The following is an 18,924-nucleotide window of genomic DNA, read 5'->3' on the forward strand; positions in this document are numbered from 1 at the left end:
GTCAGCCTACTACTTAAATGTATTATATACAGTTCATCACACATAATATAATGAATGTCTTTAAAAAAAGTAAATTCATAATTAATCTGACTAAAAGCTGCAAGAAATTATGGAGTTACCTGTAGCAGTAGTTACAGAAAGGTAATGCTAGTTCAGCAATCTCAAATTAAGTGGTGAGGGCCTTCAATGGCTTATAAACACTAACACGTTTTTAACATGTAATATTGGTATAAAGTAAAATCTGCTTTGCTACAGTTAAGGTGAGTCACTTGTCCACTCAACTCCTCCACATCTAAGATGGTTGTTCATTCCAGCTTCTCTATGTGATCCAGCTCCATGTGTTAATTAGATTCTACAATTACCTTGCAAAACATTATATGATGTTTAATGGCTTAAAATAACCCACACCTCTGGGCTTCCTGAAGCAATAGAAAAAGCAATTATAAAACATGCTTCTACATCATTTCCTTTAAACTAAACTATCTAAACCCATTTCATTAAAGCCGAGTGTTCCATTTATCTAAGGGAACAATTTAATGCAATCATTTAACCTAAAAGTTGCTACAGCATGAACATCAAAATTTAACTTTTGTTCTCTTAGTATTAACTAATTATTATCTTCCTCTCTCAATGTGTAATATACCTGTCAAGATTACAACAGTACTACCATCAAAAGAACATGTAATTATACCTGGGAGGGGCAAGGGCACCTGTTGCCTCGCCTGCAGGGTCTCCCACTGCCTCCTCTTGTGTACCGCTTCCTGTTGTGTCGTGCTCCACTCCTGCACATATTTGTATACTCGTCGTGCATGATGTGAAATTCAAATATTTAAATGCATGGCACACAATTCTCACTGCCCAACTTAGGTCTATGCTGAGATAGTTCCTGGGTGCAATCTTTGGGGCATGTTTACTAACATTGGAGATAAATATCTGAAGAGATTTCTGGAGAGGTTGCTCATAGCAACCAATCAGCAATTAGATTTAAACAGCTATCTATAAAGTTAGAAAACAAAAGCAAAGATCTGATTGTTTGCTATGGGCAACATCTCCAGAAATGTCTGATTTACGGTTCTTGACTCTTGTCTGTCCTTGACCAGTGCTCTTTCTGTGCCTGAACCGATCTTTGCCTGATTACTGACTAGCCTTCCAGATTCTAATTCTATACTGCGCTGACTGACTGGTTATTGACCTCGGCCTGTTACCGTTAAAGCCATTCTGTCATGGGAAAACATGTTTGGTTCAAAATGTATTGGTTAATAGTGCTGTTCCAGCAAAATGCTGCACTGAAAACCAGTTTTCAAAAGAGCAAACTGATTGTTTTATATTTAATTTTGAAATCTCACATGGGACTAGGCATGTTTCCCAGGTGCCATCTGTCTTGATCTGTGCTCTGATAAATTTTAGTCACACTTTACTGCCGCACTGCAAGTTGGGGTGATATCCCCCACTCCCTTTCCGCCTAGCAGCCTATCAACAGAACAATGGAAATGTAACAAGAGAACAGCTCCCTGACACCTTCATTGCTAAAAGTGCTTCTATTCTCCACCTACTGATGGATATGAGCATTGCACACAACAAGTCCAACTGCAATTCCTCTGGTTACATAGACCAGTAGAAAAAATATCTGAAAGCTTTTTCATTGTGAAGTGCTGGCTTTTTCTGAAATCACTAAATCAGGCACAATGATTTGAGATGTCTGCTCACACACCAATATTACAGCTAAAAAAATTTGATGGTTCAGAAAAAAATTATTTGGCCAATTAATGTAAGCAGCATAATTTAAAAATAAAAACTACACTAATGTAAACATCTTAAACTAAATTTGAAGTGTAGCGTGTATATCACAAAATTTGATTGGCAAATGGAACAATTCCAGATGTGTAAAATATTTTTAACATTTGTAATATTATATTTAAAACTATTTTTAAGCAATTTAAAATGTTTTCCAGAAGCTATTTGCCACTGAAGTTAGAGCCCCACTATATGGTTTTCCACTGACATTTTCGATGAGAACTTCCTTTGCCAAACCCTTATTTTTACTGCTTTTTGTGGAGAACTGAACAATCATTCTGCCCTTGCAGAGTAGGAAGGGGGTAGGCTGTTTCAGAGGCAAGTACAGGTTTGTACTCGGGGACCTTTAATTTAAGTGGGGTATCCTCAGTTTTTTAAGCCATATAATTTACATTATTTATTGATTACATATAGCACCTGATAATTCGGGACTAACAAACATTTTCTGAGCATTGCAGTTCAGCGAAACCAAGTTGGAAATTCATTAGTCGTCATTTTTAATATGGAGCAACTACTATTGGCTACAATATCATATTGAAACATTTGTTACTGACTTTATATTTATTATTGTTATTATTAAAAAATGTTTTTATATGTGTTTGCATCTTTAGTGGTCGAACAGAATATCAGGCAACTCATGCAGGAAGATTACGGAGAACTAGCACGTTTGAAAGGAGACCTAGCAAGCGATACCCATCACGAAGGCATTCTACATTCAAGGGTATTAAGGATTTTATTTCTTTGTGGTGCCCTTTATAATTGCTAGCTCAACACGTAGTGTCTAATACAATTTTAACAAGTGTACAGGAGACTGTATGCAACATACAGATAGATACATACAATAGAGTACTAAATTCCCCATGACTGCATATTGCATATTTGTCTCAATGAATGTTTTCTGATTTTTATCTAATTTTGCTTAGCATACAAATGAGGACGTCTTTCCTCAACCAAAATGCTTTTCTAGTAGATCCACTACCCTGGCCCTACATATGCTGACCCTGCATTGCACTGGTCGATCCCGATAAAAGTGAAACCAGTCAGCATTTGGGAATCCAATAAGCAAACTGCCCTGGCTGTGCTTAAATACCCAGTTAATCAAAACATTTGAAACCTCTCCAATTTGCCTCATAGGGGGAAAAAATCCTTCCTGACTCCAAGATGGCAATCTGACCAGTCCTTGGATCAACTAGTACTACAAACTATCTTTCATAACTCTGTACTCCTTCCCTTGCTAAAAAGCCATCCAATCCCTTCTTAAAGCTATCTAATGTATCAGACAGACTGATTCAGGGAGTGAATTCCACATCTTCACGGATCTCCCTGTAAGAAACCCCTTCCGAATATTTAGACAGAACCTCCTTTCTTTTAATCGGAATGGGTGACCTCGTGTCAGCTGGAAAGACCTACTGGTAAATAAAGCATTATAGAGATTATTATATGATCCACTTATACTGTATATTTATACATAGTTATCATATCGCCTCTTCTCCAGAGTGAACAATCCTAACTGTGTCTTTCCTGATAGCTAAGATTTTCCATAACTTAGTTGCCATTGTCTGCACCCTCTCTAATTCAATAATGTCCTGTTTTAGCTCTGGAGACCAAAACTGTACGGCATATTCTAGATGAGGCCTTACCAGAACTCTGAACAGTGGATGAATAACCCACTCCTCCAGCGAATCAATGCCCCTTTTAATGCAGCTCAAGACTTTACATGCCCTTGATGCTGTTGATTGGCATTGCTTGCTACAGCCAACTTTATTACGTACAAGGACTCCAAGGCCCTAGTGCATTCCCATTAAAGGGGGAACTATAGTCTAAAATAGAATAATGGAAAAAAAATTGTATTTTGTATACTAACCATAAACATGAACTTACTGCACCAGAAGCCTAATAAAACACATCATTTATGCTTTTAAAAGTTGGCCACAGGGGGATATCACCTTGTAACTATGTTAAACATCTTTGCAAGACCATGCACATGCTCAGTGTGGTCTCGGCTTCAGTTGGGAGGTTACGCTTAGGGATCATCATAAATTATCAAAATAGCACAAGTCAAATAATATCTGCCAGAAGCCGATATAGCAAGACTGATTAATAATCAGAATATGCAGACTGCACTGGGTCTGCAGGTACAAATCTCTACACAGTCACTGGCTGCTGTACAGGGAAACAAAGCTGCTCGAGTTCTGGGAAGTCCCTCCCCCCTGCCGTTTGAAAGTATGATCCTTTCCCTGCAGAGCTGTTAGGGACAGTCGGAAGTTTCCTATCTGCAGCAGTCAGAGCAAGTAAATCAAGGGGGAATTGCACTGCATGCAGTCAGGTTTCTTATAATAACGGTACACATTTTTTAATTTAAGTATATTAGAGATGGATTTCTTTTTCATTAAAGAAAGTAAAAATGGGATTTTATTTTTTCAACTTTACATCCCCTTTAAGGGTATAAGTGGCTTGCATATTTTTACATCCCAGGTGCATGACTTTACATTTAGCAACATTTAATCTCATTTGCCACTTATTGCCCAGATTTGTCTGAAATGACCTATGACCATAAAGCTATACTGGTTGCTGCCCATAATGCCATTTACTAGGACAAAATTTTGAATGTGATCCCTTAACAAGCCTTCAAATAATTTGCCCTCCACAGATGTCAAATTTACTGGCCTATGATTGCCAGGCTGAGATCGTTATCCCTTTTTAAATATTGGAATGACATCAACTTTTCTCCAATCCATAGGTACCATACCAGATGAAAGCGAATATGAGAAAATCATAAATAGGGGCTGGTCTAAAACTGAACTAAGCTCTCTTAGAACCCGGGGGTTATACATGTGACATCACGTGCATGCGCATAATGAGCAATTCAGGGCAGCTTTTCATTATGCGCATGCGGGTGACCAGTCATGGCTGCTCGCACTGGGAGCTCCCTCCCTGTGCGGGTAGTGTAGCACTGGCGGGGGGCATTTTTTTTTAAGAAAAACTACTGTCCCCAAACGGAATGCGGGCTCTATTAACCCGCACCTTGCGTTGGGGCTAACATTTTTACCCAACAGGTGCCCTTTAAGAAGGGATTGGATGACTTTTTAGCAAGTGAAGGGAATACAGGGTTATGGAAGATAATCAACTGTACAAGTTGATTCAGGGACTAGTCTGATCATTTTGGAGTCAGGAAGGAATCTTTTCCAAATTGGAGAGGCTTCAAATTTTTTTTTGCCTTCCTCTGAATCAACTAGCAGTTAGGAAGGTTAAAATAGAGTTAAAAGGTTGAACTTGATGGACATGTGTCTTTTTTCAGCCTAACTTACTGTTACTATATTACTCATGGTTGTACCCAGGGGTGCCTCAGATGGCAGTGCCAAGCAGATGACCAGGGGCAAAAAAGTTGCTCCTGATACCTTTAGAGAAATTGCAGTCTCTGCACTACCAATGCACCCCCCCCCCCGAGCCCCCTTCGGCACAGGTAAAGGTAAGTGCTGGGGACGCTGGTTGTACCATGTTTACCAGGAATTATTGCAGCCAAATGCTTCAGATGAAGACTTGCTTTTGTGTTCTGCCCAACAAAATCTTGTACTATTGGCTAGGGGGAAACATGGTACATAAATATTTGACTTGATCTTCTCTGATTTAAAGCATAATGTAGTAGTAATAGGTTCAACGTTTGCTTGATTTTTAGTAACCCATAAAGGAGTTACTAGGAGGAAGCCTTACTATACTTGAAACAAACTTTACTCCAGCATTTACAATAATCTTCTGGTTTGAGCTTGCATGCATTTATTGCAGCTCCATATTGGTGAGCTCCATATACTCTGCATAGACATATTTACTTGTTTAGGAATACTGTGGTACACAGTGCTGAAACTGCAAGGAAACCAGATTTTACTAAAACAGTAGTTTAACAAAGTAATAATATTAGCAGGATGTTATTAGCAGGATGTTAAAAATGTATTTTATTTTTTACACAGCTAACAATCCAATGAAGCCACCACAGTTCTGGTAAGTTTAATGGATCCCTTGCTTTCATGTTAAAAAATGAATTACCTTTCTGTGAAAAGATTAAATGAAGTGTAGAAAGCCTTATTCACTTTTCATTCTTTGCTGTCAGATGCATATCTCACTCACATAAATACAATTTAAAAAAAAAAATTCTAACATTTCTGAATTTCCCAGAGCAACATTCATAACATATTTTTAAATTTCTTGAAACCTTTTCAGCTTGAGTTCACTGTTTTCCTTTTTTTCCTTCTTTTTAAAGCATTGCAGCAGTACTCTACTTTACTTTTTAGAAGTATTTGAAAGCAGGCAACACACAGCAGCCACACATTTTCAAAACATGATTTTAAAAAGTAGGTGCGGCTATTTTTTTGTCGTATGTACTGTTGTGTTTAGAATCAGGGCTGCTCCTGTCATAAGGCAAGGTGAGAACCTTGGCTCAGGCATCAGGGCGGGCCAGTTACAAGGGGTGGCAAAAAGCTGCCTCTTGTAACTTTAAGAGCAGAATTTCCAGGTTTATTCAGCTCCGCTAGTGCAGATGCTGCCTCCCTTTGACCTGCTTGTACGCTTATTTTTAAGCACCGATCGGGAGAGGATCGCCCGTTTAGAATAATAGCAGTGTGTTTAAAAAAAGTGAATAAAGCTCAAAATCATTATACAGTAGCTTTTATTTCCATACACACAAATGCATTGGGATCACTGCAGATTCTATTCCAAATCAAATCATGAAGAAAAATTTATCAAATTTGTGTTGTTCCTTTACAGAAAGGGAAGAAAAATGAATATTAGGCTGTTCCAATAATAGTAGTGTATGTATTCTTCTTTACAAACGTAAACATTGACTGTATAGAGTTAGACTGAAAAACGGTTCAAAACTTCCTTTCCGTTCAATTCCTTTCAATCACTGAAATAATATTTAGTTGTATAACCACTGTTTCTGATAACTGCTGCACATCTGTCTTGCATGGAATTTTGACTTCTGGAACCTGTTACATTCACACAATTCTGCATTTATTGCTTTTGCCTCAGAAACAGCATTTTTGATGTCTCCCTACACGTTTTCTATTGAATTATGGTCCAGGAATTGGGCTGGCCACTTCATAATGTCAATATCGGTCTGGAACCAAGACTGATGTGTTATGGGTCTTTGTTTTTTTCTTTAGCATAAGGCAACATAACCTCTTCTATTTTGATATATTGAAACTGATCTATGATCCCTGGTATGTGATAAATAGACCCAACACCATAGTATGAGAAACATTCCCATATTATGATCCTTGCGTCACTATGCTTTACTGTCTTCACAGTGTACTGTGGCTTGAATTCGGTATTTGGGGGTCATCTGGCAAACGGTCTGCCACCCCTAGACCCAAAGAGAACAATCTTGCTTTCATCAGCCACAAAATGTTGTACCATTTCTCTTTAGGCCAGTCAATGTGTTCTTTGGCAAATTGTAACCTCTTCCCCATGTCTTTTTTTAAACAATGGGACTTTGCAGTGGTTTGCTGATAGCTTGGCTTCACATAGGCGTCTAATTGTAACAGTACTCACAGGAAACTTTAGACCTTGATCTTCCTGGAGTTGATTATAGCTGAGTCTTTGCCATTTTGGCTATTCTATTTGAATGGTAGTTTTCTGTTTTCCTCCACATCTTTTAGGTTTTAGTTGCCATTAAAAGCATTTGAGATCATTTTAGCAGCCTATCATTTTCTGCAGTTTTTATGTTTTCCCCTATCCAAAGTACGCTGTTCTGAACAATGTCTGGAATGACCCAGTTTATTCAGATTTTTTGAGTGAAATGCACTATAACCAGCATTCACATTTGCTGCCTTCCTTCCTTAAACAGGGGCTGTAATTGACACCTGTTTTTTTCACAGAATGAATGATCTCTCTAATTGAACTACACACTGCTATCATTTGGAACAAGCCTCAAATAATGATTCAATTACACAGAATCAGCAGCATTCATGTCATAACTGTTGGGTCTGTTGGTTTCTATTACTCTACTACACCTACTAGTAAATTATTTGCCATGTAGAACTATAATTTCTTTCAAAAACAGTGACTGATCAGGTTAGTGATGTTGGACTGCTATTATTCTGAATACAACTGTGCAACCTTTCTGAGAATGTCATACTCACAACATTCTTACAGACATTTTTCCTCCAAAATGTAGAGGGAAATATAGATGGGTTACGTTGGCTTAAGTCTGTATAGAGAATTATTTTTGGCACACAAACTACATTTTCTCAACGCATTAACAACGTTTTTTTTTACAGTGTATACAAAGCTTTTTAACATTTGGCTGCATTATGACAAACCAATAAGACGTGTGTTTGTGATGCTTACACCATTTTTATAATTTCAACCAACACGTTAAGAAGTGTGTACTTACACTTTTGTAAATTCCCCACAAAGACCAGTAATGGCAGAAAAAAATAAATTTTGAGAATTCCCTGCAGATACCTAGACAGAGACTCGGGTCTGTGTCAGTGCTCTCAGAATGTAGGACAAATACCTCTCTGGGTATCTCCTTTATGGAGAACAGATGTTGCTTTCCTCAGATGGATTTGATAAGCAGTATGTTCTTGGAATTCACTAGGATACTATGGGTCCTGGTTTAGCACTATAACTGACATTTCACTCAAACTGTAAGCTATTATTTGATTAATGGCAATTAGCCTTGAAAGAGCAGCTTAGTGGTTGTTTAAGCTGTTTGAGACGAGCTTGGCACTGTACAAAGAAATTTACATACTGTACAATATGCATTATCTGTAATACACAGGGGGAAATCCATATATTCTTTTTTCAAAAGGTTAGTGCTCAATAACAGCTAGAAGAAAATCGTGACAGGGTTTGCAATACAAGGCACAGTTGATGAACAAGAGAGATCTGCATTCTGAAAATAATTCAGTTATTCATATATTTGTCTTTTCTCTGGATTTATGTTTCGTGGATAATTAAAATGAACTAGTGATGTGATGAGTGTCAGATACCCAAATATAGGAAATAAACAGGTATGTTACACATTTGAAAACAATTATAATAGTCAAATGGCTGCAGACTTTTCTGGATTTTCTATGAAATATTTGCTTAGCACATATTCAGGTGATCTTGCAAGACCAATATAATCCTGGCATTCACATCTTTAACAGTATTAACCAATTATGACTGACTTGTATGTGAGACAGCAGTAACAATTAATTGTGTTGTTTATGAGTAGGGTGGGGGTGGGCAGGGATGCTGATAATGCTTCTGGCATAAATATAAATCTTGGAACTAAAGTGCAAACTTAACTGGTTTTACAAATGTCACAATGTTAACAGTGTCTTAAAGGGGTTGTTCACCTTTTCATTAACTTTTAGTATAATGTAGAGAGTGATATTCTGAGACAATTTGCAATTGGTTTTCATTTGTTATTATTTGTGTTTTTTGGATTATTTAGCTTTTTATTCAGCAGCTCTCCAGTTTTTAGTTTCAACAATCTGGTTGCTAGAGTCCAAATTACCCTAGCAACCATGCATTGATTTGAATAAGAGACTGGTATATGAATAGGAGAGGCCTGGATAGAAAGATGAGTAATAAAAAAATAGCAATAACCATACAATTGTAGCCTTACAGAGCATTTGTTTTTAGATGGGGTCAGTGACCCCCATTGGAAAGCAGGAAAGAGTCTGAAGAAGACAAATCATTCAAAAACTAAAAAAAAAAAAAGAAGAGAAAAGAAAAAATTAAGGCCAATTGAAAAGTTGCTTAGAATTGGCCATTCCATAACATATTAAAAGTTAACGTAAAGGCAAACCACCCCTTTAATGTATTTATACAAGTCAGATCCCCGGGGATCATTTCTGGCATACAGATTGTGATGACTGCCACTCTGGTTGGACAGAAAGTAGGGGTGGTAAAATAGCATCTTCCTAGGAGTTGCATCTTCCTAGGAGTAGGCTTGACTTACATTCAGGATGTGTTCTGAGTAGCTTGGTTATGAGCATTGTAGATAAGAGCAAATAACATTTGTTCTACAGGAGCTTGGCACCTAGTAACAGATAATGGGGTTTGGCAAAAGCTTCCCGAAGATATATGCTGGAAAATATTATTCTATCACTATTACCACCTTTTATCTTTCCCATTCTGACATGCTTGTGCGTTTGAAGTGTTGGCGCAAGCACAGATCTACTCATTGGTCACTGGACAGTGTGGAACAGTGTGACATCACAGAAAGGGGAGTAGCTGAACAGGGAAGTTCGATTTTTTACCATAAACCATGGAGTTTCTTTATCTGCTGCAGACTCATCGCACTTCCATTTCCAAATATAAATCTATTCTGCTCACTATGTTTCCTCTTTTGAAAGGTTTCAGTCGCATGAGTACTACTAAGACAGAAAAACTGAGTCATTAAATGTAAATATACCTCTTTTCCATTTGGAGTTAAACCAAGAGTATTTTACTGTTCCACTTTCAGTAAAGCAGCCTGTTTGGGTTGCTTTAGTGGTAACCCTGCACCAAATAACCACCAAGTTGAATTTGGAGTATATTCGAATGTAATAAATAAACTCACATGAATTCGAAATTTGACCTTGAATAAATGTGCTCAGCCAATGATATGATGTAAATGACGCAAGAGAACTGCTAAAATTCTGTGTGAGTTTGCAGGTGCTCACGGAGAATGAAGTATCTTTATTTCTGACAAATCCTTTGGCATTGGCATTTCACATCTCCCTGATAAACGAAGATGATTTAATTTACATATGCATATTTGTTTTAATGATATGCAGAAATTCATTGCACTGTACACAAAAAGTTGACCTGAGGTGGATAAATGTAATCAGGCCTTAAAGGACATATCAACCCCAAACATATTTTTTGTCTAATAAAAGAAAACATAATTATAATTAATTTTCAGATATGAATTTGTTAAAGCTTGTTAGAGCTTTAAAAATGTTGAAAATGTAATTGCTACTGAAAGCAGCATTTGCTTAACTCCTTGTTGTTCCTTTTTAAACAGTGTTGCAAAAGCCAGTCTCTATCAGCAAGACAGGTTTGTTAATCCTGTCTTGCTGGAGGAGACTGGCTTGTGTTACATTGTTTCAAAAGGCAGAGCCACCAGGGCAGAGAAAAGCTTGAAAAAGGACCCTCTGGGTCCAAAACGTTGTTATGCTAAATGTGAAATAAAGATTATATCTTTTACGCAGAACTAGAGGTGAACATGCTCTTTTGCGTGCACCCTGTGAAGTTAAGACTTTAAATGTACAAGTGTACTGGAAAACAGCTGTGAAAGAGAATAGAGAGGGACAGACAAACACTGCTTTCAATAGCAATACAAATAACTTAAAAAATATATAACATTTGTAATGAATGTATATTGCAAAGTTGCTTATTTCCTTTTATTAGGCAAAAAATATATTTTTATATATTTTAATTGGCTCTAGAGAGCAACTCCATTTATTGGCAAAACCTTTAACCATGTAATCAGTCAAAAAGTCTAGCCACCGCTGCATTAGCTGACCCAAATCTTCCCTAATGGTATTTCCTTCTACATGTATGGCAAAGGATTTAGGGCTAAGAAATCCTTTGCAGACAAAGATGCTATGCCTCGCATTAAGCAACTCTTTCGGAAAAAAACATATTTACTAAAGAGTCCAGGAAACAATACATAACCTTTGTTTCTGCCATTGTCACCTTCCCTACTAAGAAATCAAAAGCTATCAAAATCTAAAAAAAAAAAAAATGTGATTGGGAGACTAGTGGATGCCTTAACATAATAGCCAGAACTTCCTGCTTTGCAGCTCTCTAACTAGGAGTTAGTCAGCGACTTGAAGAGGGGCCACAAGGGACAGAACTGTTCAGTGAGTTTGAAATTGATCCAGCTCAGATTCCAAAGCAACAGTTATAATCCATGTGGCCCTCCCCCAAGTCACTGATTGGTTACTGCCTGGTAACCAATCAGTGGAAACCAAGAGAGCTGCAAAGCAGGAAGTTCTGTTATGTTATGTTACACATCCAGTCACTTCAGCCTTTACAAATTACATTTTTGGCTAACTAACTGTACGACATGCCGGGAGATTCTCTGGCACTCTTACCAGAATCTGGTGATGTCCATGAGTTCAAGACTTCAGGCTGTCATTGCCAGTAAATGGTTTTTAACCAAGTATTAGAAATTAACATTTTATTTAAAGTTTTTTAATTTTGTTTTTTAATTGAGCCCCTAAAATGAAGTGATTGTGTTAAAAAAAAGAAGAAGCTGTAGTTCCTCACATTTTTATGCAACCTTTTTGTTCAACCCACTGAAAAGTTTGAGAAAGACTAGGGACCTAGCCGAAACGTTAGTCATTTATAATAAATATTGTGATTTTTATAAGTTTTTATAGAGTGCGGACCTTCTTGTAAAATATATATATATATATATATATATATATATATATATATATATATATATATATATATATATATATATATATATATATACTAATGTAAAGAACTGCATAATTTGTTGGCGCTATATAAATAAGTGATGAGATATATATCTCAAATACAGAATTATTGTTTTATAATGCGCACAAGTGCATAATAAAAACAATATATCATACAGGGAGTACTGGTCCTGGAATTAATAACTTTGTATTTGACATAAGCAAGATTGGACCATGCACCCTACTGTTTATTTTCACTGGAGTGTGGGCACTTAGAGACAATATACACACACACAATAAAATGGAACACTGATGAGACTTATGAATGGTGAAATAAATACTAGAAGTATAGCCCAATGCTACCGTGAGATAACTGTCAAGGCCCGAAGACTCCGCTTAGGATTTTGTGGACCTAGGAGGAAGTAGCAGGTAACAACACTTTTCACGGTATCCAAGGTGTTAAGAAGTAGCGAAGTCAAATCCGGACAGCGGTTCGTTTAGGCAGCAAGGTTCTTAGTCTATATAACAGGCCGAGGTCAAGATTAGGAATCAAAGTCAGAATCAATAACACACCCAAGAACACACAAGTTGAACCTATAATCGGGCAAGGTCTGTAGGGCTCTGGCACCTTTTAAAGGCACCACGTGTGTCCATCTTGCCGGCGGCGTTGAAGAAGGAAGGAGCGCCAACGGGTGCTCCTTATATTAACCGCACATCACTACACATTAAAAGATGGTGTATTCCAGGGACTTATTGAAAGAAGCAAATGTGAAATGAACCTTTCAGTATAACATGACCTACAAACTGTGGTAACAAAAACACAATCCACTAGAAATACCAATAAGCCAGTGCAGAAGGCAAGAAAACTGGGGCACCAAAACATGACGTTATCGTTACAAATTGCAAAGTCAAGTGGGGGAAAAAATTAGAAGATTTCTTAGGGCTTATCAGCCTTTTATTCTTGAATGTTTATTGAGCACTTCAAGTGCTTAGATGAAACGTATCGCTTGTACATTTGTAGCATAAGCACACATGCTTGTGGCATGAATATGCCCTAATTTATAAGTATTGTAACATAGAAATTATGTGGTTTATGTATCTGGCTGCAATTGCACTGCGCTGTGTAACGATGAGCATACTCTTTTTTTAAATTTCAGAAAACTCAAAAGTTTTAAAAAATGAAAATGGTATATCACATTTATTTGGTATTTTACCAATGAAGGTTCTACAAAAATATTGTGTGCTTAGTTATGAGAAGCATAAGACTCCAGTCTTTGTAGCTTGTTTATATCTTATTTTATATTTCAACAGAATTATCATTGGGAAAACACTTCATCCATAATCTTAGGAAATAACATACGTAAGAATTTAGGTGTGGTCAGATTTAGTCATCATCCTGCTAGTGGTGCTAGTTTGAGCAGGTTGTGCATTTTGTGGTCCTTCCTTGAGTATTCCTCACTCTTTAGAACTAGAAATTCTGGTTAGATTGTTTCATGGTTGATTTCAGAAAGCCGGAATTCCTTTAGCATAAATTTGGTGTGCTGCCAGGAAAGAATAGCATGAGGTGCATTATATTGCTCAACTTTTTTCTACTGTGATCCTGCTGACCCTGATTTGGTTATGCTGGAGCTTAAATTCAGCAGCAGGAGATTATACAGCTCTTCACTGAATGCACATAGAAGCTTTTGCAGTTCACATAATTTTTTTTAGTACAAAACAGCCATGAATATGCTGTAAATTATATAATTAGAAATGAAGCTTAGTGATGTCATAAGTTAGTGTGTGCTTAGTGATGTAATTTAGCACATGACTTGCTGAAACCTGTGTTTTATAAAAAAAAATATGTGCTGTTATGTTGTATGAATATATTAGAAGTCACCTCAGAGTTCCGTGGCCTCTTTCCTTTATATGGTGACGGAATTTCTCCGTGATGAATAATGACCTTATATATAACATTTGGGGGGGTGCATTATTCCCTATATACTCTATTAGTATTTACCTGTATATTAATTTTTCTGTAATTTCTACTGCTCTGTAAACGAACAACTGTTTCTTAATCTTGAGCTATATGGTGCTCTATATGGTCTTCCAATCAGGACACATTTTAACTGTAAACAGATGCAAAGTCCTTTCCGCTTTTTATAAATACTAAATACCAATACACCTTTGTTATTCAATGAATATCCAAATATAATTTTTGGAAACCATGAGGCCATATTAAAGAGTCTAGATCCTGCATCAAATGTGAAATTATTGTTAAAACCCTAAAAATGAAAATGGCTAAAATGTCAATTTATATACTGAACTTATTGCACCAGTCTAAAGTTTCAGCTTTTTCAATACCAGCAATGATCCAGGAAGGTTGAGAAGCTAAGCTTAGGGGTTGATGCAAATTATTAAGCAGAATATGAGGTTGGCCTGTAATATAAGCTGATGCCACAAGGCTGATTATTACATTCTGATGCCAGTTGAACTGGTTTCTGTGCTGCCATGTAGTAATTATCTTTATTAATTTTTAATCAGTCTTAAATTGGGACATATATATTCTATGTGTAATGTATATTTTGAGTCAGTCCCTAAGCACAGTAAGTGACAGCAGCACAGAGAATGTGCAGTGAATCAGCAGAAAAGAAGATTGGGAGCTACTGGGGCTTCATCATCATCATTTATTTATATAGTGCCGACAAGTTACGCAGTGCTTTACCTTAGTTTATAATGAACAGTGAACAAATGCTGAATAACAAACGAGGGTTTACAGAGTACAATAGGGTAGAGGGCCCTACTCGCAAGAGTTTACAACTAAAGGTTAGGGTACAAATGAGACAGGTATTTTAGAAACAAATTTGTGATTAATGATACAACAATGAATTTAAGGTACATTGAATAAGCTTATTTATATTTGTGTGAATGGACCAGCACTAGAAGCTCAGGGTAGACAAAATAGAAAAAAAGTAGTATATAGTATAGTATTTCTAAATTCTACAATTGCACCCTTTTGTGCAGTTAACTTTAGAACCAACATCTATAGAGGGGGAAGAACTATTATTTTCAATGCCAATTACTACTCCTAAACGTCTGTGAGTATAAAATCTGTACACACAGAAGGTGCCACTGTCTCTGAAAAAAACACTGATTAAAGGGCAAGCTAGTCCTGCAGGTGATGGATAATAGGCACGCTGCTTAAGAAATATAAGTTAACTGCACAAAAGGGTGCAATTGTCAAATTAAGAAATACTATACTATATACTACTATTTTTCTATTTTTGTCTACCCTGAGCTTCTAGCGCTGGTCCATTCACACAAATATAATTATTGCTTATCTGGAGGAGAACGGATTATCGGAACTGGCAAAAAGGGGGTGAACTACAGAATCTTGGATTTTCCTTTTTTATATACACATTGAATAAGATTCCCTAAACAGGTGGGGTCTTTAATGAGCAGTTTAAAGTTTGGAAAGAAGGAGACAGTCTGACTGCTTGAGGCAAAGAGTTCCAGAGAACGGCAGAAGCCAGAGAGAAGTCTTTTAGATGAGAATGGGCTAACGTGATTAGAAGAGAAGCGAGGCGAATGTTATGTGAAGGAGTGTATTTTGAGATCAGAGAAGAAATATAGAGCAATACAGATTTCCCTGCTAAAGGGCTATCGCTACCTTGGGCCGGTACAAAAGCCTAAAACATAATGTACATTTCTAGCCTTTTTCTTAAATTAAGATTTAGATCTCTTTTAATGCAGATTTTTCCATGTACAGTACATAAGCCATTAAATATATTTTGTTAAACATAACTGCAAAAAATGGTGTTGACTGGCTTATGAATCTCTTTAGTTACAGTACAGGTATAGGATCCATTATCCAGAAAACCCCTTATCCAGAAAGCTCCGAATAACAAAAAGACCATCTCCCATAGGCTCAATTTTATCCAAATAAACAAAATTTTCCAATATTATTAATAATATTAATAATTAAGTAGTACCTTTATTTGGCTCCAATCTAAAAATCCTTATTGGAAGCAAAATCAGCTTTTTGGGTTTATTTAATGTTTACATCATTTTGTGGTAAACTTAAGGTATGGAGATCCAAATTACATAAAGACCTCTTATCTGAAAAACCGCAGGTCCTGGAAATTCTGGGTAACAGGTCCCATACCTATATAATGATTATTAGCTAAGCAGGATCTTCTGAAATTATATAAAAAGCACTTTTTCCTCAGCCTGGCAATTCACAGTTGTGGTCAGGGACACTCCTACCATGAGGCAAGGTTAGAACCTTGCCTCAGGCAGCAGTGAGTGGCCAGTTACAAGGGGCGGCAAAAAGCTGCCTCTTGTAACTTTGAGACAAATTTCAGGCTTTTAACCTGGATATTTGTCTCCGCTAGTGCAGAGAGCACTATTGTGCTTTATTGCACTAGAGATGCCCCCCTTGACCCACTCTGACGCTGATGTTTTAAGCATAGAGCAGGAAAGGGGGGCAACATCAGCATCACCCCTGGTTGTGGTTAAGCATTTTAAATGCCAAGCTGAAAATTGACATAGTATATATCGTACATAAGAAGCCTATCCCAGCAGTACCACTAGATTTAGCATTTGATTACTTAAGTTGGAATTATATACAGTTATTACAACATATGGAATTTATAGGTTTTTTTCTTACACGCAATACAACTATTATATTCCTGCCTGAAGTGTACTTTAAGATTAATGGAGATAAGGGTTCTCACATAACTATTAAAAACGGAACACGACAGGGGTGTCTCATCCCTGCATCTATATGCTATCCGTATAGACGCAGGGGTGTCCAAACTACGGCCCGCGGGCCAAATGCGGCCCGCGATCCAATTTTAATTGGCCCGCAGCAAAGAGCAGAAGAGGAGCCGAAGTCACAGCAGCACATCGCAGTGATTTTTTAAACTTTCTGTCACTCCCCCTCCCTCCCAGAAACCAGGCATGAAAAAAAGCTACACTGCTGGCTCAACTCCACAACACTCACTGAGAGACGCGAGTGTTGAATGTGCTGCAGCTTGATCCTGCTTATCAGCGATCACAGAAATGAATGTGCGGCAGCAGGGAAGTAAGTCACATTCGGAATCCACCTTTAGTTTCTGGCAGGGAGGGGGGAGCTCCAGAGGGAGTGCTTGTGTGTAAAGGAGGAGACAGAGTTTTAAACTTTTTTTTCATGCCTGTTTCTGAGAGGGAAGGGGAGTTACAGAAGGTGAGTGTCTAACGGAGAGAGAATAAACAATTGAAATATAAATTATTATAGACTACAGAGGCTGGATGTGGGGACAGAAGAAGATCAGTGCAGTATGGCACTAACATACCATAATGGCTTCACATTTAATTTTGCCTGGATCCAGCAGCTTCATGAATACTTAATGGTTCGAATCAAACAATGTCAGGCTGATTGGTCGGCCCCCACACATTTTCATCTCACCAAATCTGGCCCTCGTTGTAAAAAGTTTGGACACCCCTGGTATAGAGCCACTAGCTGCAACGATTAGACCACACCGAGATTTTACCGGAATAGAATTTGGCTGAATTCTATTCTGGTTATATCTGGGTGTTGTCTATTCATTGCAGCTAGTGGCTCTATTCTGATAACATATAGAAATTTGTACAAAACTTCCCTTTTTTCCAGACGATGGTTAGTAATAAAGCTATCTCTTTAACCAATTTACATTTAGGGGCACATTTACTAAGCTCGAGTGAAGGATTCAAATGAAAAAAAACTTAGAATAGGCTACTACGACCTTCGATTTGAACGATTCTAACTAAAAATCGTTCGACTATACGACCATTCGATAGTCAAAATACTGTCTCTTTAGTTTAAACCTACCTAGGTACAATGTTAGCCTATGGCCTATCACTTTTCTAAGCTTTTTTTGATCAAAGAAAAATCCTCCGATCAATCTCTTAGAATCGGTCGGTTCAAAGGATTTTATCGTTTGGTTGGAACGATTTTTACTTCGATCAAACGATTGTAGGATTTGCGCTAAATCCTTTGAATTCGATATTCGAATTTGAAGGATTTAAATTCGAGGGTCGAATTAGAGGGTTTATTAACCCTCGATATTCGACCCTTAGTAAATGTGCCCCTAAGTATTACAATATGGTATGATATCTGGCTATAAAATCAACTGGTCAAAAATACAAGTATTGCCCCTAAACATAACTGTACATACAAGGAGGTCATTAGTAGGTCATTAATACAATATTTTAGTTATAAATGGAAAACAGACCACCTTTGATACTTGGATATCAACATCACCCCAAGTATGAAGACCTTTTCACAGGAAACTACATTCACTTAATCAAAATCCTTCAAAATTTCAGAGATTGGAATAAAAGCTTTGTCTTGGTTTGGCTGCATAGCATCGGTCAAAGTGAACATGTTGCCTAAATTACTGTACCTATTTGAAGCCCTACCAATCCCCATCCCCGTGGGGAAGCGTAAGAGCATTCAGAGGAAAATATACAAGTTTATATGGGGAAACGCTAAAAGTAGAATACCAAGAGCAGTCCTATTAGCAAGAAGGTACCAAGGTTCCAGATATTGGTAAATATTACGAAGCTGCTCACTTAAGGCAAACTTTAGCTTGGATACAACCTTTCCCTCCCACGCAAATGGGCCCAGATTGAAGCATCCTGTTCATCAACCCTATCATATCAGTAACTTATTGTTTACTCATAAAGCGAAGACCCCTTTATTTCAGCACTCCCCTAATTCAATAAA

The 18,924-nt window shown here is 37.3% G+C and overlaps 1 protein-coding gene across 2 annotated transcripts in view; it reads left to right on the top strand.

Annotated features, from left to right (window-relative positions):
- The window catches only part of epb41l4b.S (erythrocyte membrane protein band 4.1 like 4B S homeolog), a 156,423-nt gene that overhangs the window by 122,811 nt on the left and 14,688 nt on the right, over positions 1–18,924 (top strand). Inside the window, exons 12-14 of one of the 2 annotated variants that reach the window (XR_005962239.1) lie at positions 2,406–2,515; positions 5,760–5,790; positions 7,665–7,770. Coding sequence is in view for 1 of the 2 variants with exons in the window: in XM_018269392.2 (XP_018124881.1) it covers positions 2,406–2,515; positions 5,760–5,790 (141 nt within the window). In the remaining variant the exon portion in view is untranslated. The remainder of the gene's footprint in view (positions 1–2,405; positions 2,516–5,759; positions 5,791–7,664; positions 7,771–18,924) is intronic. The other variant, XM_018269392.2, reaches the window with a different exon arrangement.

This window comes from Xenopus laevis, chromosome 6S (assembly GCF_017654675.1).
Source record: "Xenopus laevis strain J_2021 chromosome 6S, Xenopus_laevis_v10.1, whole genome shotgun sequence".
NCBI classification, from domain to species: Eukaryota; Metazoa; Chordata; class Amphibia; order Anura; family Pipidae; genus Xenopus; species Xenopus laevis.